Source organism: Acromyrmex echinatior, chromosome 5 (assembly GCF_024713525.1).
Source record: "Acromyrmex echinatior isolate Ae372 chromosome 5, ASM2471352v2, whole genome shotgun sequence".
In the NCBI taxonomy this organism is placed as follows: domain Eukaryota; kingdom Metazoa; phylum Arthropoda; class Insecta; order Hymenoptera; family Formicidae; genus Acromyrmex; species Acromyrmex echinatior.
In genome coordinates, this window is record NC_141856.1 from 13,762,414 (window position 1) to 13,789,841 (window position 27,428).

Genomic DNA, 27,428 nt, shown 5'->3' on the forward strand with positions numbered 1-27,428 from the left:
TTCTCGAATAAATGCTATTTTAATAAAAAAGCACAAATTATATTGTGGTGAATTATATATATATATATATATATATATATATATATATATATACATATATATATATATATATATATATATATATATATATATATACAGGGTTGGCCATATTCGACGGAAAGATCTGGCAACACTGTAACTTTTGACAGAGAACTTGACTGAACTTTTGTTAGATCGAGTAACGACATTTCCCATGATTGAAAAAAAAAACATCTTTCCGTCGAACATGGCCAACCCTGTATAATTCACCACAATATAATTTGTATATATTCTCATTCATATTATTTTAATCAGCTCTATTTTCGACATAAAAATATAATAAAATATAATAAAATATAATAAAATCTGCCAAATTATATCGAAAAAAATGTTTAATTATCACAATCAAGGAATGAAAGTCCAATTATCATAATATAGAAATCCGAATCATTATCATAATATAGAGATTCGAATCTCGTTCTCTTGAATAATATTAATTTTCGCGATAAATTATTCGCAGTTTTCTTACAAATATTAAATTATTGATATTTTTATAAAAAGAACCATAAAAAATATTATTGTTAAATTATTTGTCAACATGATATTTTTACTGTAGTTTTGTTCATAATTGCATTTCAAAACTGAAAAATATTTCGGCGCGCGATTTGCAAAATTGGATATTTATATAAACTCACACTAAAATTAAGCACCAAGATCCGCTTTGTCATAAAAAATAGCATTATTTCTCTTAATTGAATTTTTCTCGTCAATCTAATACAAATTATAATTATCATAATTATATATATTGGACACATACCTATATCTTAGTTTATTTTCGTACGATGATTCAGCATTTTCAGAAGATAAGATAATAAAGAGAAATGGAACGAGCAGTTGATGTCGTGTCCATGATGCATTTATTCACATTCGGTATACAAAACACGAGGATAACGAGAAAAATGAGAGTGAGGAGTTCAGCCTCGAATACCTTTCCTTGTGCAGATCCCGAATAAAATTTTAATTTCGTCGTGTATGCACTTCCTTCTTAATTTACAGACGTGTGGTCCTATTGTAGCAGCTGTAAGCAGGAGGATCACTGTATATAATTAACGTAGGATATATTTCATGGCTACACTTTCGCGCGAGTCGATATACCTCTCCAGAAGTCGCCGCTTTAGCTCGGGCGGGTACGAGACGTAGATATAGTGATCAGGCATGTCCTCGCTCGATAAGGGCAGATTCTCATCCCCATGATCGCCCTTTCGCCTGTCCAATCTGCCCTCGTTATGAATACTCGGATCGTGCAACGGAGAAGTACTTGAGCGATCCGTACTTCCGTTGTAATCGCTTCCACCGTCCAATCTATCTTCGTCTGCGGTACTACATCCAACAAAAATAGAAAAGAATTAAATTTTTCATTTATGTCACGAGTGACGTAAAACATGCGTAGATCCTAATATAGTCAACAGTTAACATTTTATTTTTTATTTTTTTCTAATGTCATTAGCAATGGATAAAGATACACCATTAGCAATGGATGATAACAAACAAATATTCTGATATTTTTGAAGGAAATACTCATGAAAGCCCCAAAAGCATTATTATCTTTTGTTTTATACTATTTAGAAATTTTAATAGCAAAAGAAAGTTAACTTTCTTTTCATGATTTATTACATTTCTGAAACATTCCTTTATAAAATATACTTTTAAAAGCTTTACAATTATTATTAAACAAAAATGTGGATAAAAAAAGTAAATTATCTTACGTAAAATAATACGTACATTCAGAGAGAAAAAGACATAGTGGATATAACCAAAGTGATAATTATATATAGTATTATATGTAAAATTAATACTCATAGTTAAATAAACTATTTTGTAGATATTATAAAATGGTTTATTCAATTATGTGCACTAATTCTACATAAAAATTTATACAGCCTTTATAGTTGTTACCACAATTTTCTCTGACAATGAATATAGGACTGTTTCAAAGAAGTATTTATGTTGAATATATAAATAATTATATATGTCGTACGATAATTCTTAATTACTTTTATTTTCAACTATAATACTAATAAGGCTCTAAAGAATATTAATTCAGTAATTGTGAATTATCAGTCTATTCGAGCCGCGCTGGATGTTATTTGCGAAACTTTATATCAAATATAACAATAATTTATTAATATTAATACTTATGTTTAGACCTTTTTAACTTGGTCATTTTCAGATCTTATTCTAATCCATTTTATTAATTATTTCCGAAGTCTTTCTTAAATAAATGATAAAAAACTAATGATAAAATAAATCTGAGGGAATAAATTATCTTCAAGTGTATACATTGCTCAATATCTTTATTTTGATATCAAACAGTCTTTTGGAATTCTTTCAAACTGTCCAATTCAAGGATGTATGGCTCCCCAATTATTGTATCAAATGGAAATATTAATGTGCTGATTACATCTTTATAAATACTGTCATAACGTGTTGATTAATATTAGAAATTACATTATATATTAATAAATATTAATAGGTTACTCCAATCCTTGATTTGATCAGCTTTAACAATTTAGCGTTGTATTCTAATAGCTTGTCTTTTGTTATCAAGTCATAATAACGATAAAATTAATGCTCAATTTGTTCACTTCCAGATAAGTTGCGAATAATCTTATCCAGGAAATATCTCCATCAAAATAACAGCGAGAACTTAGTTGCGCACTTAATATTTAATCCGTCTTTTTTTATATATAATATTTCAGATATTGCTTTCTCTCTCTCTCTCTCTCTCTCTCTCTCTCTCTCTCTCTCTTCATATATGATAATTCATTATCTAAGATTTTTACGTTTTAAATTCATGTTTTTTAGTAAGTCTATGATCATTACCGACAGACATTCACTTCTCTTATTAATATCTTTTAAATGATCTTGAATTCTAGTTTTAAGTTGCCTTTTCATCTTACCGACATACGTAGCATCGCAATCTCGACAACTGATAGATTCTGAAAAAATTTGTAGAGTTCTATGAAAAAAAAATAAACAATTTTTCTCTTGCAGTTTTTCTGTAAAATTGATAAGTATTTGAGTAAAAAATTATTGAAGACCAATTTTCAGCAATTTTTAGCAATTAATATCTTGTTAACTGTTATGAAAATCGCAAAATGGTAGAGGACTTTTCTTTTCAGTTTAATCCATTCTGCTCCTATGCAAAAGATTTATCATTATTTTCCAAGCACCCTGTATATATAAATCAATCGGGTATTGTAAATTATAATTAAGATATCTGCCCAAAAATGTGGCTTTATGGAATAGATCAAATTTAATTGAATGTTCCTCTCTAATTAATTTTATATTCAAAAAGTTTAATTGATTAGTATTTTCTATTTCAATTGTAAACTTTAGATGCTTTTATCTAAGGAGTTAAAAACTTCCAATATGTGATCTATCTTGTCGAAAAGAGCAGCCAATAATATGTCATTTACATACCTGTCCAAATCAAGGATTGAGGTAACCTATGAATATTTATTATACTATATAATGTAATTTCTAATATTAATCAATATGTTATGACAGTATTTATAGAGACATAATTAACACGTTATGTTTTATGTATTGTCTGATATAATGTTGAGGAGCTATACATCCTTGAATTGGACAGTTTGAAAGAATTCCAAGAGATTATTTGACAAGATATTAAAATAAGGATATTGAGCAATGTATATGTTTGAAGATAATTGATTCTCTCAGATTTATTTTATTATATATATATATATATATAATAAAATAAATCCGAAGGAATCAATTATCTTATCTATATATATAATAGATATTTAAGAAAGACTTCGGATGTAAATCATTAGGTAATTAATAGAATGAATTAGAATAAAATCACTGAAGATGATCAAGTTAAAAGTCGAAACGTATGTATTAATATTAATAAATTATTATATTTGATATAAAGTCGCACTGGATGTTATTTTGCAAATAGCCTGATAATTCACAATCATTGAACTTTTATTTTCATTTTTTTATTCAACACAGACCAAAAAAAGAAAATCATCTTACATTATTAAAGAAACTTTGACGTAAATATTTTTGTAAAAAATTACATTATCTGTAATGTTCTAAAAAAAATATTAACATCAAAGTTTCTTTGATGGTGTAAGATAATTTTCTTATTAGAAATAATGTATAATTGATTAACATTTTATAAAAATTATGAATTTTTAAAAAATTTATCGTACTTAAAGCAAACCCAGATTATGTAGTAACATGCGTAAATCGACGAAAATAGGAGCAGCATGAAGACAGTCAGCAGGTACCAGGGTGTGTGACGCTGCGGTCTTTTTGTGTCCTCCCAATATCTATCACAGCTGAGATACCAGCAGATCGCTCGATTTAGCTCCCCTATCGATAACATACATAATTGATAAGAGAACTTTAACGGTCGCATTAAATGTATAATCAAGTTGCGTACCTTCGATTTCTTGAAAATCTCGTACAGAAAGATTAGCGAGTAATCCGGCAATACAATCGCGTACGAGTATCTGTTGACGATCGCGTGATAAACGCGATTATTACATATTATTGATATTCACAGATAAGTGTATGTAAAAACGCGCTTTGCGTGCCTGTCTCATATAATATTAAAAAGATCAAAGATCGCGCATTATACAAATCGCGGCTACTCGATCTTAATTGGAATATCTGATCTTTAAAATATATATAATAAGATAGGAAACAACCGTTTATGTTAAATAACATATGTTGTTTGAAAATATATATATTAGTTCAACATCTCAATACTCAGATCGTAGTGGCGCTTCGGATTTTAAAGTAATGTTATTTAAAATATATATTACATATTACAATAATCGGGAGAGACAATGCGCGAACTTTCATCAGAATTTTTCTATTTTTAATAAAATAATATGTATTCTGATATAAATATTTTGGAGATATGTCAAAGAAGCATTATACGGAGAGAAAAGTTTCTATAATAATATATGATAAAATAATTATGGCTAAGAGTTCTTATAATTATTTTTATAGAGTTATTATTATTATATATAGTTATATAACTACTATAATATTAGTAATAACAATTATATTTATAGCTTTAAGAATTTTTTGGTATATAGAACTATAAATTATTATTATTACTAACATAACAGTAATAAATGTAAAAATAGAGCTATTAATTAATAGTAAGAGATTATTTTAAATAATAGTAAGAGAAAATTGACCTAAAAACATTCAATATAAATAAGCGAAAAATAATTATTTTATCATGCAATTGTAGTCATAAATACAAAATCTTTTCTCTCAGATAAAATTATAGTGGTCATGTAGTAACTTTACGTCATTTCGCAGAAACTCACTTCACATTGGGTCTTCAATTTCTGCAACTCTTCTGGCTTACAATTGGATTTTAGTTTTCTCAAATGCAGTCCTCTCCGTCTCTGTTTTTTGTCGACGGCAGGTAGCGCCGCTTCTACCAGATTCTCCTCATCTTCCATGTCCTCTTCATCTTCTTCGTCCTCATCCTCTTCGCAATCATTTTTATTATCCGTTTCGGCGATCTCATTGTGATAAGATGATCTCGCTAATCTATGATTGTGCATATCACTATCGTCATGGTGGTCGTCACGACGGCAGTAACGCTGCAGATTCGTCACCGCTCCACCGCCAGCAATGACGCAGGACTTATCTGTAGGATACATCCTGGCGAGGCCACGCGATCCGCAGGGCACGATAGAAGTGCTGCGCCGCTGTTGCTGTTGCTTTTGTTGCTCGGTATTTTCGCGCCATACCTGGATGTCGGTGTTTAGATGACCACCATCGTCGTCCACCGAGTTCTCGAAGTCGCGGTTGCCCAGCACCTCGCAACGCATAATGTCACAGTAATCCGCTAGGCATACCGCATCTTCTGCCTGAAGGAAAGAGCAAGTTTAGATCCTATATTTTTTTGAGAAACTGATAAAAAGCTTTGGCTTCGTTGATAATTCGTAATCGTGTAGTAATTATTAAAGAGCAAAGATAATTTTTAAATTGATGAAAATTTTGTCAAGATAAAGATTATATAGTATAATTAGAAAGAAATAAAAAATTTATAAAAAATATAATGAAGAAATAGAATCTTTAAAAAAATATATATAATACTGTATAGTATACATATATTTTTAAAAAATTAAATTATCAACAATTTTTATGTTATATAATATATTTTTTGGCTAAATTATTTAATCTTTAAAATATATTACAATCACGGTCGTCACATTATATTATCGAAAATCCCACTATTTTGTCGGAAATCCATTGCTTATCAAAATTTCAAAAGTGAAATATTGTAAAAAATTAAAGCCTTGATAACTTTTTTTTAAGAGATGCATTATTATAGAACAGTTTTGATAGTTTTTTCCTAAAACAATTTTGATAATTGATCTGCTGCAAAATAGTGAGATCTTCAGTAGAAAAGTGACAACTATGATTATAATGACCGAGAGACAATGTGAACTTTTATCTTTTACGTATCATTTACCGTATTAACATTGCTCTTGTGTCTGTTATCGAAGTGGGCGTCCAAATGTTTCTCGGCGTAAAAGGATTTGCCGCAAAGGCCGCAGGTCCATTGTGATGGTCTGTGTTGATGCTTTGCCTTTTGCTGTGGCCGAAAAATATCTCGACTCTCGTGGAACGGGCATTCCAATGGTAATTCTACCTGATACTTCTTCAGTATTGGCATCCATCTCTGAAATTTTAATGAAGCTCAAAAGATTATCCCGGATTTTTATCTCTTTATAATTTTATAGTTCAATAAATTGTTGTCAAAAAAATTATTAGATTTTTAAAATATATTTTTTTGAAAAATACATTTTCTTTGCTAAAAATATGAAAGTCATCGAAAGTAATGAGTCACAATTTTTTATAAATTAGAATTTTTTGTTATTAAAAAACCAAGTACATACATCATCTTAATCTATCAATCAGACTTTTCTACATAAATCTTATACTTCTTTGTAAACATTTTTTGTATAGTTTTAGAAGTTTAAATATTCTTTTGTGATAGAATTCTGTTTCAGTTGATCGATAATGACATTTTGTACTATTTCCGTTGTTTCGTAACGTTGGTCTCGCCAACGATCTTTTAAAAAAAAGATTATGCTGTAATACAAATGGTTCTATTCTGTATAATTTACTAAACATAATGGAAGATTCCTCGTCACTCCTTTTATAATCATGATATCCATATGTACATATTCCAATTACCATTTCTTTTAAATTTATGATCAGTTATAAGATCGACACGTGCGTGTGTAGCCTTCGATGGAGTCAATCAGTAAAGCAATGCGTCATTGTCTTTGAACAGCTAAAATGAAATTCTGTCGCAAAGTAATATATAAACTTCCAAAACAGTGAAAAAAGTATGTACGAAGGAATGGTGATTATATAGGAAACAAAATTCTCTTAATGATATACTTGGTTTTCAATAGCAAAAAAATTCTACGATATAAATTTTTATATACCGCGTATATGTAAGAATACAACAATCTATAAAAACCAATGCCTTAAACAGTCTAAATGGACTAATCTTAAATGCGTATATGATTCTATGTGAATCGCTTTCAACGATGTTAGCGCGCTAACATATTATAATTTACAATATGTTATGCATATTACAGAATTTTAGAGATAAAAGCGCGTTTTGAATACCGGCCGTAATATATAAATTCACACAGAAAGCCTATGTATAAATAGTCTTTTAAAATATGTTTATAAATAGTCTTTTAAAATGATTTTTCGATCTTGAAACACAAACTCTACTAAATTACCGCAGTAATATCACAAGTTAATTGATCAGCACTGATCTTAATAATGAGTGACATATAAAAAAATTGTAATTAATAATTAAAAATGATTGCTTATTATTTTTGGTATAATCTTCATATTTCTTTATCAAATCTGTTTTACTTTTAGGAATATTTTCACATATAATCCATTTACTACATAGTTTTAATTAATAATTCTGATTATATGTATAATGCTTTCTTTTACCTTGTGAACTATCCTCCTCACTACAGACGCTCGATCGCGAGGGCATGATATTTTAAAGACACTGGGACCCGGCCATGGAATCACAGATAGAAGCAACACTGCCAAAACCTAATGACAATATAACGTTCCTTAATCGTTATAAACACGTGTGCAAACATGTATGCATTTTTCGTAATGTAAAAAGGTAAAAAAGTTTAACTTCGTAATTGTTTTCCGCTAAAAAGTTGCATATCGATTACTTTTCATATCAAGGCAAACGGAAGAGAGAACTCTTTACTTTCTATATTTATGTAAGATACTTTAATTAATACTTTCAACAGTTAATACTTTCAACAGTACAAAATGCATTAATACAAGTTTTTTGACATATAGAGAGCTTCCTTATTCATATGCATGATATTTTAATTAAGGCCGTATTATAATCGACTAATAAATGGCAAACGTCAAAGTGACGCACGAGTGAATGTATCCATCTTATACACTCCGTAACAATATATGTATACAACCAAAGAATACTCTTCCTTGAAGTATACATGCATAAGTAATGCGATCGATAAAAACGTCGTCACTCGTTCATGCACATTAATATTTTTTTAATTACTTTTAATCACGGCACGATAAAGCGTGTCGTTGTTTTCTTATCTATGATGACCCCTTGAACTTTTTCAATAAAGTAACTTCAGTTTTGCTTTATGAATCCCCCGGACACATCGAACGAATATGACAAGATATATCACTAAATATATAGAGAATGATTACCTCGAGGTGAAAAGGTTGGGTCTTCATTCATAGCCCAAATGCTGCGTGCAAGAGTAATCCGGCGCGACGATTACTTGCTTTGAGATGAAACCTGTCCGTTCCCTAAAAATGGTCGTTTCTTTGTACGAATAGTCGCCAACCGAGGGTGTGCATAGGTTGCAACGGGGGAGCACTGCAGGGTCCACGTCGACATGGCCGTCACCCTTGGGCGCAGGTTTCAAGCATATACATATAGGAATTTCGCAGTGCCGGCATGTGTAGTTCTAGGGAGATGGCTATATAAATAAAATATAAATAAAAACAATAATCACGTCTGACACGTATCCGCATATTGTTATATTTTCGTATATATTTCCTTAATTGAATCATTATAAGTAGCGTATTACAATTTTTTTCTTTAATTACTGTTTCCACAATATGTGTTCATACAATCTCTGTAAAATAATTTGCATAGCATATTAACTCACTTTGCAGAGTTTTGTAAGTGATATTCTTCTTTTTAAATTTAAAAACTTATTTACATATAAAATGACGAAATAATAATTAAGATCAAAAAGAATAAAATGAATACATAATTTTTTAAAATTCATTGTGTTATTTTATTATTATTAAATTTATAATTAATTTTAATCGCATTTAATATAAACATGTTTGGTACCGTGTTAGATATTTTATATTAAATCTTCATTTTTCAATACATATTATTGGAAGGCTTTCTGAGACGGTCCTGCCAAGCGTCATCGGCGTCGGCGTCGGCGTCGATGAAAATGCGCCGACGCATTACCGTTTCGATAAGCTCGAAACAATCAACGCGCAGAAATTGTGAAACTAGCGGCTTTATGAAGAACATATTACTATGCGCAATGTGAAATCTACAATATTATTTAAAAAAATCGTGCACTTTATACTTATATGGTAATAAATTAATATAATTATTTAACTAATGAAAAAGATAACACAACTTAAGTCGCAAATATTCTTGAATAAATAATAAAGTATTGTATAAGACACTTTGTTGAGTATTTTGTGTAGATCTCAGATAGATCTCCGAAAACGCAAAAGAAGCGTCGATCTTTAATTGATATTGGATGGGTTAGAAACAAGAACACACTAAATTCTTGAGTCTTTGATTTCTTAGCTTATTATGTTCGACTGTAAACAGCAATCGGACACAATAATGTTGCAAATACAATAATGATTAACTTAGGCTAAGACAAAATCGATAAAATTAAATCTACGTATTATAAAGTTTACATATATGATATCAAGATAAAATAGTATTTCAACATAGAATATAATAGCAAAAAATATGACAATCTCAAATAGCACATAATATAAATAAATCTAAATTAGTCCTATTTTAGCGAGAAAAACTTACAATTACAAAATAACATTCTCTTTATTAGTATGTACAGCCAGATGCTAGTTTGCATCCTATGAAACAGATGATGTTCCTAGCAAATATTTTAAAAATTTTCATAAAATATATATTAGAAATATTTACTTATATTTATTATTACTATTATATAAAACATTTAATTTTTTAATCGAATTAAGCTTATCTAAAAAATATATAAAATATTTGTATAATATTTTAAAAAATTAATAGAAATAAATATTTATAAATATTTATTATAAATATTCTGTACCGTCTGGGATACAAATCGCATAAGTTAAATAATTAATGACATATGTATTTAATTTTTTAATCGAATTAAGCTTATCTAAAAAATATATAAAATATTTGTATATTTTAAAAAATTAATATTTTAAAAAATATATAAAATATTTGTATAATATTTTAAAAAATTAATAGAAATATTTATAAATATTTATTATAAATATTCTGTACCGTCTGGGATACAAATCGCATAAGTTAAATAATTAATGACATATGTGAATAATATCATAAATTTAAAGATAAAAGAAATTTAAAATGTTTTATATTTTTACATATAGAAATCGCACGTGTTAGTATGAATCAGATATTATTGATCCATTATGGTAAATGCAACGTACTTTTCGTTATATTAGGTATAACGCTAGATGGCAATAGGATATAATATTTCATATCATCGATTATCTAATATGCTTGACAAATAAAATTAAATAAAACATGTATGTTTTTATTTTATTTGATGTTATTTGAAATATTATGTTTTAGCAACTATAAGCTATTGCTCATATCCTAGTGTCACATTTATATTGTTTAATTACAAGTAAGCATTATGTATTTAGTTTTATAAATAAAACATGTTTGCTAATTTTTTTGATTGCTCTTTATTAGAGATGTCTGAATGTTTTCCTAAAATAGGTTGTACTAAATATATTCGTATTCATTATCATTTTTATGCAAAGTCATGCAATATAAATTGAAATATGATTTTATATTACTGAAGTAATAATAATTCTAAATTATATGTTTAGTATTAAATTGTTTTAGGCCCAGTTGCACCAATGTCGCTTTGACTTTTAGCGAGACTTAAAACTTTATCTGTCTCGTTTTAAAGCCAAAAAAAGACATAGACAAAAAGAGTTTTAAGCCTCGCTTAAAATCAAAGTAATGTTGGTGCAGCCGGGCCTTAGTAATTAAATTAAATTATTTATTTCATGTTAATAATAAATAAAATAGTATAGCACAAAGTCTATCGCTATTTTAGAAGATCATGTCTCTGGTATCAATCAAAAATTTGTATTGATTGATACCAGAGACGCATTTCGAAATATATATTAAATTTTACACCTATTAAACTATTAATAAATTCATTAATTATTGCTGAATGTTAAACAGATAGTTTCTAAAATGTTAAAGGTATATCGTTAAATATTAATGCATATCAGATATCTTATTATACTAAGCTGAAGGAATAATGTTGGCAAAATGTTAAACAATAATTAAAAAAAACCGTATAATATATAAGAAATAATATAATTATTTAAGAAATAGATTTTAAATTATAAAATTCTGTGTAAAATTTTATATAGACTTGGAAAATTTCTTACTAACTACATATTGTAAAAATACGTTTTATATGTATAATTGACATCTATACAATTATAAATAGATGTAACTTAGGTTTATTTATACATTTTAATCTAAAGAGTAAGAGTCTTACAAGTAAATTATATGACCTTGTTTTACGACATCAAATAACTTTATTGCATTTACCATTTATTACAAGTTTATGTATTTTTGTTAATTTTCATTTTTCTGGAACCAATTTTATCTTAAAAGTGAAGAATTGATTCAAGAAATCATCCTTTTTTAACATACTCTTTTTGTAAAATTAAATATTTTATAATTTTTTTATACAAATAACAGAATTTCTGAAAAAAAGGAATTAAATGTAATTCAAATTAAATATATTTATATAGTCTGATTATATAAAATAAATATAAATATATAATATAATATATAAAATTATTCCAAAATCTTAATTTATTTCTAAAATAATCATTTTTTTATATATTAATAAATCTTTTATATATCTCAAAAATAATGGTATCAGATTTTTCTCACAGTTGCATTTCTCAATAAACTTTCTTACTATTTACATCTATTGTTTGGCTCTATAATATATTTTTTTACACAATTAAAAAATTTTTTTGTTGTATTATCACATTGTACCGACTAATAAAGCTAATATAAAAATTGTTTTTCAAAAAAATTTATTTAGAAATTCCAGTTATCGAATATTGCTGCACATGACTGGCACGACTGATAACTATTGATATATTTTCATAATCATAAATTTCATATTATGATGTTCGCAATAGCATAACGGTATTAGTCATTTTCATTTCCTTCTTGTCTCGTTTGCCTCTCATACTTTCTTTTAGTATGACAAGTCGATGGTGGGGAGACAGACGATATCTCTTCGTCTGAAGAAAACTCGACAGTCCACTAGTGAAATCGGCCACGTAAACGTCAGTGAATCACGACCGATCGACGGCGATCTAACTGGCAGTTGCTCAGTTTGCGCGAATGAAATATCTATTATGTGCGCGCGAAAATTGCAAATCTTCAGCTGCAGAGTATCAACATTGCAACGTTGCATTTCTTATTAAAAGATCATGACATACATCGTCAATGAAATAGCGTTTTAACATTTCTAATAATAGATCGACTACAACCTACTGTATTCAGAAAGAAACAACAAGAGACGTAAGATAATTCAATTTAAATCTAACTAACTACTAATTTAAATAATAATTTAAATAAACTAACTTAATCATGATTTTTAAAGATGTAAAAAATTATTTTATGTAGGGTACGCGCGCGTGTGTGTGTGTGTGTGTGTTATTGTGTGTGTGTTATTGTGTGTGTGTTATTGTGTGTGTGTTATTGTGTGTGTGTTATTGTGTGTGTGTTTTTGTGTGCGCGCGCGCGTGCGTGTGCGTGTATGTAGTATATATTGTAGAATATAGTATATAGTATATATATTGTAGAATACCAAAAAAAAAGATGATGTTTCGTGACAAAAATATTGTGTCAAAAGACGAAATAGACCCGTTTAATTAATTTTTATATTGAGTAAATTAATTTTAAACACTAATTATAAAATCATATGAGAAATTCTACGTAAAACGTATATTTAAATTATCAAATAATACGATACTATTTTCCGCAAGCATATATGTAATGACGCAGTGTTTGTGTGTAACGATAGATTTATACTTGAACTGACGAAGAGATAGAAAATAATATAAATTTAATTTTATCAAATAAGCATTACTAGTGGAATAGTTATGCAAATATGAATCTGCAAAATATATTATGTAAATTTTTATAGTAATCAGTAAAATAGAAACATTATCTAGACTTCGTACTGAGTGTACTTCGATCTGCATGCATGTTATAATGAAGTATGCAAAATATAATACAACGTAATGTATGGTAATTAATAACATCATGTTAATAGTATTCTATTGACATGTCATATTATTTTTATCGAGACATAAAGGGGCAATAAGTTTAGTTTCAATATATTCAATATACAGTAAATGAGCATTAATTTATTTATTAAAAAATGTTTTTTTTTATAAAACGTAATTACATGCTGTCAATATAAACATGAAATATTAATATATATATGTATTAGGTGTTGGAATTAATTCGTAGCGTTTTACAAGTGATGGGAAGTACTTTCATTAATGTATTTTTTAATGCTCATGTGAAATAAATAACATTCTTTCATTAAAAAACGCTACGAATTAATTCCAACACCTAATATGTTTACGTATACATGTGAGTGCAAAATCATTTAAATTCATTTAATCTCCTGTTCTTATACTATTTGTTTTCATTATACAATAATAATATTGCTTAAGAGCTATTAATATTTATTGGTTATGAAATAGAAACTAACAAGTTTAACTATGTTGAAAGTTTCTTGATATTGAAACGCAGATAATCATATCTGTTATTATATCTCGAACTAATACTTGAATAGTCTTATATTAAAAATTTTATCTACATTGAAATATCTTTATTGATATTTGTTAAATTCTATATTAAATAAATTCTAAGCAATAAACGTTTTTATAAACAAAATTGTTTTTTTATTATAAAATATATAATATTTTTAAATTTTATACAATAAATTTTTTATACAATATTTTTTACATTATAATTTATATTATACTGCATAAAACGAATAGCTATTATGAGATGTAATTATTATAATAAGTAGTATTTAATAAATACTGCAGTTAATTATATTATTTACATGAATAATTTTTATAGACAGTTTATCTTCACAGATAAAAAATTCTTTATTATTTAAATGTTTAAAAATTGGATTTTTTATTAATAATAATAAACATATCGGTCGATGGAGCAATAATGTAGAAGTTAAAAGGCAGCATTAAAAGAAACTAAAGCAGTTTTTAAATTTTCAATAACTTATACATTATGCAATTAATTAATGTTTTGATTCTATGCTGTTAACTTTAATTATTTTTCAATTCTTAAGATGAGTAAACATGTTTACATTCGAATCTGCTTACTCATGTCAATTGAGCTAGACATGCCGCTGATAATAATACCCATTATATAAGAAGAATTTTAAGAACGACAAAGTAAAGAATGTAAAAATAACGGTAAATTCACAAAGTTTACTTGAAAATGTGCGTAATCTATGTTGTGACGTTGCTGAAGATTCGAGAGTGTTAAGCTAGTCTTGAGATTAAGAACAGACTATGGATTTCCGGTTATTTTAGAATATGTTCAGATTCCCATCCGAGTGTTACTCAGATATCACTCTATTCTCATTGTTATTCTCTCTCTAGTTAAACAAGAATGACATAACACTCGAGGAGCACTAGAGTTGGAATTTAAACACGCTCTATAGTTATTGAAATAGAAACTGTAATACATATGTCACACATCAACTTTTGTCATTGGATATTATCTTTATTATATTTCATATAAAGTTATGTCTTTATAAAATCAACGTATTGTAATTATATGTGAAGTATTTATATAAAAATAATTATAAAGTGAGTTTTTATCTACTATGAGTTGAAAATATTTTAAAGTATTGTTTGAGTATCTTTTTAAAATAATTATAAGAGCTATTATAATTTCAATTTTTAGAAAGTAATGAAAGCAGCAATTTAGAAGGTAAAGAGTAATTAGCATCATTTACATATTTTTAACAATCTATTTTACTAACTTTGCTACATACTTTTCTAAAAAATTATTAAACATAAAATTTTAGCGTTTTCATTTTAGCATTGTAAAATTTATTGTAATCTTTTAATCAATAATGCACTCATGAAAGTTCTCTATTTAAGAAGAACAAATAGAGGAAAGTATTTTAATTTAATTTTTGAATGGATTAATATGTAAATATTATTAAAACAAAAATTTTCTGAAAATTATTTCTAGTAATAATATCTAGTAATAATTTAATGTATATAAATAGTTAATTTCTCGAATTGAATAAATACTATAGTTTATTTATATATTTTTCCTTTTATTTTTATTGCGTAACGATGTTAGAAGAATTAATTGTGATTTTTTATAATTTTTTATTCTTCATGTTTCCTCAATGATTAATTGCATTTTACACGCACACACACACACACACACACACACACACACACACACACACACACACACACACACACACACACACACACGCGCGCGCGCGCGCACGCACATATACATATATATAATTATTAATTTCGATAAGAAATGTATTTATTCGAAACAGAAAATTTTTTCAAAGGCATACATCACAACATAAGATTTTGATAACTAATATTTTATATTTTAATCGATTAACAATTCAATAAACGCATATCGATTACGTTTTTACATAATATGATTAACGTACATATGTTAATCGATTGAAATATAAAATACTAACTATCAAAATCTTGCATTGTGGTGTATGCCTTTGAAAAAATTTTCTGTTTTAAATTTTAACCACGTATTGACTTTTATTGTTTATATTATTCGATATGAAAATAAAGATTATTTACTTTGGTAATTCTTGTATCGAATCAAATAACTGGTTATAAAAATATTCAGTGTGTACATGAAAGATTGTCGTGATAATCGCTGAGTAAGTATAAATTTTAAAGTTGGAGAATGAATATAATGCTTAAAATATTTATCAACTGTGTAACAGTAGATATACATATACGCTATATTTTTTCCCACAAATCATTTATAATTCAATTGTAACTTCACAATTGCAGATTTTTATTTGCGAAACGAGTGCTTGTATTTTCTATTCTCATACTAAATTTTTACATTATAATAAATCTAACATTTTAATGTCAATATCTTTTTAACAAATATATATACTTTATTTAAAACTTATATATGCCTGTAGCATTTCTGTAGTAAATTTTTTTCTGAAAGAAATATTATTTCTTATAATCATTTAAAAAAATTAAAGAAATCATCTTTTTTGCATTTATGCGTGATTTAATTTAAAACGTATAATAAAAATATTCGATAATGTATATAAAACTTAAAATATTATTTTGTCAATATTAACATTTCTACAATTATTTTTGTTATATAAAATTATTGTAGTTTAGCATTATTTTATGGTTTCATTTCCATTAATTTATTTACTATACTTGCAGGTTACGAGTTGTACAATTAATTACCGATAAATTAGTAGTGTATGAGTATGGCAACACACATATTTTGTGGTATTCAGAGGCTGAGTCGAGTACTGGACGCAGGAATAAGGCCTCTGAACTCTATGTTAAGGCGTGTATCGACCTTGAAGCAAACCAGAATTGTGACAGGACCAAATAACGAGAAGATTATTATGTCTCTGAGAGATGACGCTTCTTATCCGGAAACCTTGATTCACGAGTTTGTTTGGAATAATAGCGAGAATTATCCTAATCATATCGCTTTGGTAAATTTTTTGATTTATTGAATTTTTATTTTATACAATAGATAATCTATTCATGTGCATAGAACGTTTCTAATACTAATCGCGTCATCTTCTTTAAACAGACCAATATGAATTATTTAACAAATTTTAATATGGGGGGAATTTATGCGTATATATGGAAAAATCAAGAAAGAATGCTTGAAATGGGAAATATAACCAAATGTAAGCGTAATTAACTGTTAGGTCATTTTTAAACGGTAAATGTACGGTAAATGTGTGGAGAATGTGATACGGTATCAGTTTTATAACATACTTTGTGCAGGAATGTGGTATAAATGGCAAGAAATACACATTTGCGCAAGCCAAGGATGCGACAAGTTATATTGGTAGAAGTTTGCAGAATATTGGTCTCAAAAAAGGCGATGTGGTAGCACTAGTGGCACCCAATTTTCCGGACACAGTTTTAAGTTGCCTTGGAATCTCGTCAGGCGGATTTATTGTTACTACTATAAATCCAATGTATACAGCAGGTAAGCTTTAATTTAGATTTATGTATGCTATTTTATTTGAGATTTACATAAAATAGATTAAATATTTAACTTATGATAAAATAAAAATAAGATAAGGAAGTGGGCAAAATGTATTGTAATATTGATGGACGTGAAAAATTTTCAGAGGAAATGATGATTCAGTTGTTAAGAGCAAATGCAAAAGCAATTATTACTTCCACCTCAGTTGCATCTACAGCATTCGCTGCAAAAAGGGCATGTCTTTCACATAAAACTCCTTTTATTGTAATTGATGATAAGACTGGTTCTATGCCAGAGGGTTCAATACCTTTTTCTGTTAGTATCAAAATAGATTTTAGGGCGAATTAATCGACAATATTTAAAGATACAAAAGAAAACGGTTAAGTAAAAATAAATATAAGTATGCAAAAATTTTCAGGATCTCATAACGCGAGGTAAATCATTGCCACCAGTAAATTTGGACAGAACTTGTGATGACATAGCGATTTTGCCATTTTCAAGTGGTACGACTGGATTACCAAAGGGTGTTATGTTAACCCATCGTAATCTGGTGTCTAATATAATGATGGTTCAAAAGTCTATCGAAACCTTTCAGTATTCTACAAGTACTTTTTCTTTTATTTAACAAACTATTATTTCAGCCTTCTTGGCGCACTTCAAAATTTTGTAAATTTTGAATTAATGTATTTGTACGTTGGTTATATATGTAAATTCGTAAAATCGGATATTCTGCAAAATTTTTTATTTGAAATTATTTCTTATCTTCTACAATCACTCGATAATTGAATATTTATTACCTACATATAAAAATATCTTATTTTTTTACAGGTATATTCCAAGATGTAATACCTGCCGTATTACCATTTTTCCATATTTATGGAATGAATGCTTTAATATTTCCACGTCTTTGTTTTGGCGCAAAAATAATCACTATTCCAAAATTTGTACCGGAAACATTCATTGACGTATTGGAAAAAAACAAGGTAATTGTTTGTACCTTGCTATGCTCAAAAATAAATCTCTTCTTTAAATATTTTACTATATTCTTTAATTAAAAATTTATTATATATTAGAATGACAAATTAAGCTCGACTGAGTGTGAATATATTTAAATTAATGTAAAGTAAAAAAATATTTTTTATGATTATATGTTTTTATATCATCAATTATAGAAAAATTTAATTGTTCTTGCATATGTAAACAAAAAATTATGAAAACATTAAATTCGCGACGATATGACACTTCACAGGTGACCGCGCTGTTTTGCGTTCCACCCATAGTGTTATTTCTTACGGCTTCTCCTCTTGTAAAGAAACATCATTTCCATCATATGCATTTTATAATGAGTGGCGCCGCGCCTCTCGCTGAAACGGACGTCGATAGATTCTACGAGAAATATAACATCGACTCACAAATCTGCGAATTCCGTCAAGGTGGGTGTTTGTAAAATCGAGCCGTTGTTGAAGCAAAATTCACAACTCGCGAACGAACGAAATGTTTATCGAGTTTTTCGGATCGAATTTCCGGGATCGTGTTTCGACGTGTGCGAGCTTTGAACTCAGATATATATTTTTTTCTGGTGAAAGTAGAAATGTCGAAGAGGAGGAGGATGAACGAGTTTTGCATTTGTGGGTTTTGCGAGTTCGAACGAACGAGCGATGTACATTCAATTTTTAACGAGATCCAACGAATCGGCGCATGATCGATTCTGGAATAAAGTTCGTTGTATTGAGAATGGCATCGTATTAAACTTTACTCTTGTTTGATGCACATTCGAGTTCGTAAAATTTGACAAATCAATCATATTTGAAAAAAATACTAATTATTATTAAACGACAAAATCTATTTATTTTTTTTGCAAACAGATTTCATTTAAATGCAAATATGTAACTTATTCAACACAGTTATACAAACATATATAATCTTTATTCAACAAAATTGCTTTTAGCTTCAGAGATGGTTTGACAACTGCAACTACATGTCGATAACGCAAGATCAATTAATCTTGTTTTTGTGTCAGATTGTAATTTTTGTGTCAAATTGTTTTCTCATTGAATTTCACAGCATATATACATCCTTCTATAATCATTTTAAAGACTCTAGTTATTTTAATTTTAATTTTCCTTTATTATAAAATTTTTTGTTTTGTTGTTACAAATATGAATTTAAATTTAAATATCTAATATAAAAAAGAAGAAAAAATAATGATGAAATATAATAAAATATTTATTTTGGTATTAAGTTTATTTAAAGTTTCGTAATGTTTTTTTCAAGGTTATGGATTAACAGAAACTTCACCAGTATCCTTTATTGGAAATAGAAGGAAATATTCCAGTATCGGACAAAATATAGCGAGTTGTCAAGCACGCTTGGTGGATGTAACGACACAGAAGGATATCAGTACTAGTGGTCAAACAGGCGAATTATGGATCAAAGGACCACATATTATGAAAGGATATCTGAATGACGAAGATGCTACAAAAAATACGCTAACCGAGGATGGGTGGTTAAAAACGGGCGATATTGCTTATTACGATGAAGATTTCGATTTTTATATTACAGACAGACTAAAAGAACTTATTAAAGTCAAAGGATTTCAGGTAACGATTTGGTTTGATAAAAAAAAGCTTTTCTCTTTTTATTTTAATAAGTATCTTACAATACAATTAGTATAATTAATTTGATGATTATATTTAAATAAGAAGAGATATACATATAACGTTTATTGATATATGATAAGTAAATTCTAATTGTACAAATAATTTTAAAAAGCATTGGTTTTATAAATAATTTATACATAAATAAAAAAAAATCCTCTTTTTTTTAATATTATATAAATCTGATACAATAATTATTCATTGATTATAAATTATTTCATAATTCGTATATTATTTTATTGTAAGAATTATTTAAGTAAGAAAACTACAATAACGGTCTAAAATATGAAGATATTTTTGGGAATTTTTTACAAAAAAGACATTCACATTGATTCTTGTTGACTCATCCTTTCTCTATTCATTTTGATTTATTATTAAAGCATTTGCTATTTTATTTATTAATAAATAACAGTTGTTTATTGATAAATACATAAATAATGTAAAATATCTTCACAAAGTTTCGACGATTTGACAGTACTTTATTTCTCGGCGGCGTTTAAAGTGTTTGCCTGCTTTAATTTAAAACGTTATTTTCGTTTGGTCAAAGGTACCACCAGCGGAACTAGAAGCGTTGCTGCGAATGCATCCTGACGTGGAGGAAGCAGCAGTGATTGGTATTCCACATGAGAGGTATGGTGAGGTACCAAAAGCATTTATAGTGGTGAAAGAAAATAAAAAACCCACAGAAGACGACATTAAGAACTTTATAAAAGGAAAGGTTTCCGAATATAAACAACTGAGAGGTATAACTCAATTGCTTTCAACTATTACAACATCGCGAAGTTTCTAATTACCACGCGTTTAATTAGCATATTAATAGAGTGCTGCATGCAGTCTTTAGAATAGTTATCATCAAATATATCCGAAGAAATACCGCAAGTTCTTAAAGAAAAAAATAATCGTTATGTAATTCAATTGGACTAGGTATAAAAACTTAAAGATAAAAAAGAACTGGGTAGCTAGAACTGGGTAACTTCGTTAGGAAAATTTAACGATTATATTTGTTGTTTTCTTTTTCTTTTAGGTGGAATAACATTTGTTGACAATATTCCGAAGAATCCGAGCGGAAAAATTCTAAGGTCAAAAATGAAGTAAGGTTACAAGTCTTGATGTCATCAAAATGATATATAATATTTTTAACTAAAAAATTATTTTTAATACAAGATTAATATTTAGAAAGTTTTACGTATGTATATAAACAAATTTAGGAGGAAGATGATTTTTCAGGAATGTATATCTATGCATACAATACTTCGCTCAATAAAACTGTAAATCTTTGATATAAATATGTATATGTGTATGTATATATATATATATATATATATATATATATATATATATATATATACACGCACATATATATATATATATATACATATATATATATACATACATATATATATATAGTTATATAGAAATATATATAATTATACATAGAAAGAATGATTTTGCTGAAAGATTTAAAATTTTACTAGTTACAGATTTAAAAATAATTTTATTGGACCATTAAAATAGTTATGTTGAAATAATGTGAGCAATGTTCACAAAAAAATTTGATATTCTAATAGCTAATTTAAATTTTCAAAAAATTATTTTTAGAATAATTTTTTAGAATTTCTATTTAGGAAAATTTTAGATTTTATTTTATCTTTCAGCAAAATTGTTCCATGTAGTATAGATCTTTTATTTATTTATTAAATCTATCACACAGATGTGTATATGTTATATTAATTTGTTGGTAAATATTATATCTTGATTTGTATTATATTATATATATAAGTCATATACATTCAAGTAAATTTATCAAGCATGCTTGCACAAACTATAACAAGTTTACGTGAACGTAGGTATGTGTATTTATAATGTTAATTTCTTGATTAAAACAGAATTTTATAAATTTTTGTTTTTCTTAATTGCTTTCTCGCGATATATTAAAAGTGTCATACGGCATCTAACTATTATTCTATAATAGGTAAAGTCAGTTAATGAAAATAAGTCAGCTCTATCTTCGCTTATACTAAAGTTTATGAAAATAATGCATAGGTAATATTTATTTAATATGTACGTTATAAGTATATGAATGTTGTAATTTCAAATAAACGGAACATTATTCGTAGCTTCGTAGTTACTCCTTAAAATTTTTGTTAGAAGAAAAAATTAAGTGTCGAACCAGAATGTATTCTCATACAAGAAGCAAGTTCTCATAGAAAATCGTTAGCAGTAAGTAATAATTGTAACAAAAATTATCCTAGTAATATTCGAAAGATTAGACGACATTTTTATATTGACACACATTCATAAGGTATTTATTCTCATTTAATTTAGTTGCTACTAAATTAATTATATAATTTGTACATCACACAACTTCTTATTAATGTTCTTCAGTGTACTTTCTTTGTTATATATTACTATTTTATTCTTATTCTTATTCTTTGCTTTTTATTTTTCTCATTACATTGTATTACTATTACTTATTCTCAATATATTTTTACATTATATTTATATTCTTTAACAGAAATAATTACGGTGTTTATAGTACATACAAATTACCACAGGAATACACTGTTAGTAACACTCTGATTAATATCTATTGCATGCTGAGCGATATTATCGATAACTTTAATATTGCGATCGAGAGCGAATTATAATTTTATGTATCTTCTCTTTGTAATATTTTCATTGCTTCTTGTTAATATTAATAATGATCCGACATGAATCGAAACGTTTGTTTTTTGTTTTGTTTATTGCCGGCATATTAAAGTTTAGCCAAATGACAGTTTTATTTATTAATGTTTTCAATTTTTAACTTATAACGATTAATCTTAGGCTTATAGCCCTTTTTCTTTCGATTTTAATTTATTGAGCCTTATTACTATTTTAATTCAAATGACAATTCTCATTCTCGATATGATTCTAATTGTGTATTACTTTATTTTAATCGTGTTTATATTATTATCTTCAAAATTTTTTTGATAAATTTAGAATTGATTATTATTTAATATGTATTGAATGCGATTTTTTAATAAACTTTCGATAATATATATTAGGTGTTGGAATTAATTCGTAGCGTTTTACAAGTGATGGGAAGTACTTTCATTAATGTATTTTTTAATGCTCATGTGAAATAAATAACATTCTTTCATTAAAAAACGCTACGAATTAATTCCAACACCTAATATATTTTGCACATAATCTGGTCTTAGATATATGAAATTTTGATCACTGACTGTACAGTAGATACTCAGTTTTTTAAATTCTAATATTTTTAACAAATAAATAAGGAACAATATGTTCATCATAGTATTTGTAAAATTTGTATTGTTTTCCTTTTATGTAATTGTTGTAGATTTAAATAAAATATAAATAGAAGTTTAAAAAATTTCTTTTTTTAAAGTCTGAATTAATATAATGTAGAAAAATTTTACTATTTTTATCTGATTATTATATTACTGTTGTATCACTACTTCAATAATTCATAACTGAATATGATAAAAGTATCATAAATGCAAGGAATAAAGTAGATACTTAATGGAGTTTCTACGGACGCTCGGACTTTGATGCGAAATCGATGTTCTCGTTTCTTACCTTATTTCACTATATTTCATGAGTCTATCTTTTTTTTACTCACATGGTCCTATATTCGCTCGTGAAATACGTGTAAAAGCGTGTTTATCGACTATATTTTATATAATTTTCTTATTGTTAGTAATGTAGATCAGAAAGAAACTCACAGATGTAATAATTAATGGTTACTGTCGTTTTTAAAACAGACAGTAATGCTGTTTAAAGAAAATGTTAAATGAAAATAGAAAAATACAAACGCGAACGTTTTTTGCAAATGCACTGAATGTAGTTCACTGCAAATGATGGAGATCTTTGACACGAAGTTGCAACATTGTTCATTTTGTATCTTTTATACGAGAAGTTTCTAGAATCACGTACAATTTTGCTATCTGAGAATTATTTAGCTTTCTATTTCTATTTCGCATTTATGTTCGTAGTGTGTATTTATTTATAGTTTTGTAGTCTTTAATTATCACAGCATTTCAATTAGTGTAATGTTATCAATATGAACAAAATAAATTAAAATAAAATAGATTAAAAACATTAAGATTTTAAATAGCAAAAAGGAATAATAGTAAGACAACAATGTAATGACTATAATGAATATAAAAGTATAATATGTGACAATAAAAATAAATTGAGGATGCAAAGTGCGACTCACTAAATTTAATTACAGTTTTTCATAGCGTATAAACGTATAAACTAACAAGGACAAGTGTTTTCAATTGTCTGAGCGAATATCGTCGAAATAATGAGATACATAAAAAGAATATTTCAAATAAACTCGGTTTGGATACGTTCATTCTTCCGTGTCTCATTACACATTCTGGACGACCTAGTTTCGCATATATTCGATCTGCACGTTTACTCTCTTGAGTATCATGACACTTCCGCTTCTTCTAAAATGAAGTTTCTATTTTCTAAATTTTCATGAATTTTTGCCGATTATCAATGCTTTTTGTATGATTCTCTGAAATCTCTTTCGTTCAAAGTACAGACTGACATTTTGAGATTTCTTTTCTACATAATACAATAGCTCTTGAATCTTCTGTCGCACTGATGGATTCAAATCAGTTCAATTTTTCGCATTTAAAAGTTGAATCTTCGCGAGAAGTGCAAGTGTCGCATGACTTTTGCACATAATTCCTTCACTGTGTTTTTATCGTGTGTACCATACATATTTCGTCAACATTGTCGTCCTCTCGGATTCGAGAGTTGACGCGTGGCGGAAATAGGATAAAGCTCCTCGGTAAATGAGCTTTTCGTTCTATCCTGCACAGGTCGAGGCATATGTGGAGGGACCTAATATGTATGGCAAGAAGGAGATAAACCGTAGACGTGCTTAATCCTGAGTCGTCGGTATATTAATGCGAGAGAGGAAACGTGAGGATACTGACGAAAGGAAATAGAGAGTAAGGGAGAGGAAGAGAAAGACCTGGATATACGAAACCTGGAGAGAGAAGGTTCGAATTCAGAAAGCTTTCAGCTCTTGCCTCCTGTTTCGCGTAAATGAAAGAACGGTCGGGAGAGCATCACCGAGGTCGGATGATGAAAAATAGGGAAGAGCGTGAGTGGTAGAGCAACGTGGAAACCATTTTTTGTCCTATATTTCTCTCACTCCTTTTCTTTTTCCCTTTCTCTCATATCGTTGTATGTGAGCACTGTGTCAACCTTTACTGACGATGAACGATCTTATTTTGCGTATGGCGTCGTCGTCGCGATGCAAAATCACAATATAAAATTTGATCGCCGGACTAAAGCGGAGGTAAAGGACGGTTCGTGGAAAAATTTCTCGTCCTACTTTAAAATTTATATTATAGATCCGCTGAAATTTGTTTTTTAATGACAAAACAGATTTTTTCTTCAAGATTTTTTTATATATATAATCGCTCTTATGTATATTATATTATATTACTTATATTTTCGATTGGATTTAAAAAGTATAGAAAATTTCTTTAAAATATATTTTAATGAATCTTTCTGTCTTTTACAATATTTCAAATAATTTATTTCTTACTTTCTAAAATCTTAGAAAATTTTTTCGGATTCTATTTAGTAATTCTATCTTACTTCACAAGATATTGATAACAATATAATTCTCCCTCTTTAATTTAAAAAATGACATAATTTTCAGCAAAATGAAATTCTTTTTTATGTATTATCTTTTATGTTACCTGGAAAAATTAAATTCATTCAGATATTCATTCATTTGGTAAAATTCGGTAAAATTATTATTAGATGCTCATTTTACGAAGCTTCTTCATTTACACGCATAATATATAAGACCACTTTACGGTTCATAGGTTGGTATTCATAGTCAGATCCTAAGATCTTCTTAAGTACAGTCTTAAGAAGTCACGAATCAATCAGAGAGTCGTATTAGCGTCTTAAGACATTACTTAAGGCAATCTTGAAGTAAAATCGGACTATGAATACCGCCTATAGAATCGAGATTCAAAGACGTGTGATAAGCATCTTTTTCTGACAGCTTACAGTATTTATGCTAATAACAATACTCATTACAAGATTTTATGTTCTGATAGGAAAGAAAATTCATCCCGTCGAAATTTGCATGAATGTATTTATTAATATTACATTACTTTGTGCCAATAATAATTATTCTTTATTCATCAATGTAGAATAATGATCCTAATGATATATCTACGCATTTCCATATAATTTTAAATAAATAATTTTAAATAAATAAATTCTCCTAAACTGATTTAATAATATTTATATTATTTAATATATAAATATATATATATATATATATATAATTTATAAATAAATATGTTATTTTATAAATATTTTGTTGCTTTATAAATATCTACTTTAAACTCAAATTTTATTTAGTAAATTTGACTAATAAAATTAATAGAAATTATTTTATAAATATATATTAAATAAAATTATTGTCTTCTTAATAGCATATTGCTTGGTTTAAGTCTTTCTTTTTCTTTAAACTAGACATTTTTATTTTTAACAAACTGTACAATAATAAAATTTTAACAAACTGTAAAATAATAAAAAAGCAATCTTCTTTCGAATTTCTTTGGTTTTTACGATGTTAAATTAAGAAGCTTTAGAGGCAGTGTATTCATTAAAGTCCACAGTTAATGATAAAAATACAATTATAAATTCTATTAGGTTGCTATAAAATTCGCCTTGATCGCATATATGTCATTTCAAAATTTTCTACATGACATAGTCCGTCACTTTTAATATTTTGGTATTTAGAGAGTGGAAGCATAGCCTGAGTGACGTTTCTGTACTAATCTCATTAAATCCGTTTATTTAGGATACATGTTCGCAAGTTAACATAGTTGAAATTTTTAAAAATAATTTGAAGTTTGATCGATATTTTAACAAAAAAAGATAAACAGAACATTTTTTTTCAATAATTCTTTTTCTAAAGATAAAAAGAATACAATTATCTTATTACAATGTTTTCTAGATTACTATTTTTACATTACTATTTT

The 27,428-nt window shown here is 27.4% G+C and overlaps 2 protein-coding genes across 4 annotated transcripts; one reads left to right on the forward strand and one right to left on the reverse strand.

Annotated features, from left to right (window-relative positions):
- Nucleotides 1–835: 835 nt before the first annotated feature.
- On the reverse strand, nt 836–9,061 carry LOC105151303 (uncharacterized). 3 transcript variants are annotated; one of them, XM_011064946.2, is made up of 8 exons: nt 8,830–9,061; nt 8,071–8,178; nt 6,557–6,766; nt 5,397–5,948; nt 4,493–4,562; nt 4,260–4,422; nt 1,174–1,398; nt 836–1,114 (listed from the first exon to the last, which is right to left on the reverse strand). In XM_011064946.2, the coding sequence occupies exons 1-8, from the start codon at nt 8,854–8,856 to the stop codon at nt 1,069–1,071; spliced, it is 1,401 nt and encodes a 466-aa protein (XP_011063248.1). In that variant the 5' UTR covers nt 8,857–9,061; the 3' UTR covers nt 836–1,068. The 3 variants fall into 3 exon arrangements, with proteins under 3 accessions (XP_011063248.1, XP_011063249.1, XP_087262572.1); XM_011064947.2 differs by having other exon boundaries at nt 836–1,096; nt 8,830–9,060; XM_087406446.1 differs by lacking the exon at nt 8,071–8,178.
- A 3,641-nt stretch (nt 9,062–12,702) lies between these two features.
- LOC105151307 (uncharacterized) lies at nt 12,703–23,107 on the forward strand. Its single transcript, XM_011064954.2, has 10 exons — nt 12,703–12,994; nt 16,936–17,219; nt 17,521–17,728; nt 17,874–18,043; nt 18,147–18,333; nt 18,557–18,711; nt 18,978–19,161; nt 20,003–20,328; nt 20,933–21,128; nt 21,410–23,107. Exons 2-10 carry the CDS (start codon nt 16,977–16,979, stop codon nt 21,478–21,480), a joined length of 1,740 nt encoding a protein of 579 aa, XP_011063256.1. The 5' UTR covers nt 12,703–12,994; nt 16,936–16,976; the 3' UTR covers nt 21,481–23,107.
- Nucleotides 23,108–27,428: the final 4,321 nt, after the last annotated feature.

Bases quoted from the DNA above. Each gene is read 5' to 3' on its own strand.
- LOC105151307 (XM_011064954.2), top strand. From the start codon at position 16,977: ATGAGTATGGCAACACACATATTTTGTGGTATTCAGAGGCTGAGTCGA. The intron at 18,334-18,556 runs GTACTTTTTCTT...ATTTTTTTACAG, and splicing joins AACCTTTCAGTATTCTACAA to GTATATTCCAAGATGTAATA. The intron at 21,129-21,409 runs GTATAACTCAAT...TTTTTCTTTTAG, and splicing joins CGAATATAAACAACTGAGAG to GTGGAATAACATTTGTTGAC.
- LOC105151303 (XM_011064946.2), bottom strand. From the start codon at position 8,856: ATGAAGACCCAACCTTTTCACCTCGAG. The intron at 8,179-8,829 runs GTAATCATTCTC...TATTGTCATTAG, and splicing joins CCCAACCTTTTCACCTCGAG to GTTTTGGCAGTGTTGCTTCT. The intron at 6,767-8,070 runs GTAAAAGAAAGC...TTAAAATTTCAG, and splicing joins TGAGGAGGATAGTTCACAAG to AGATGGATGCCAATACTGAA.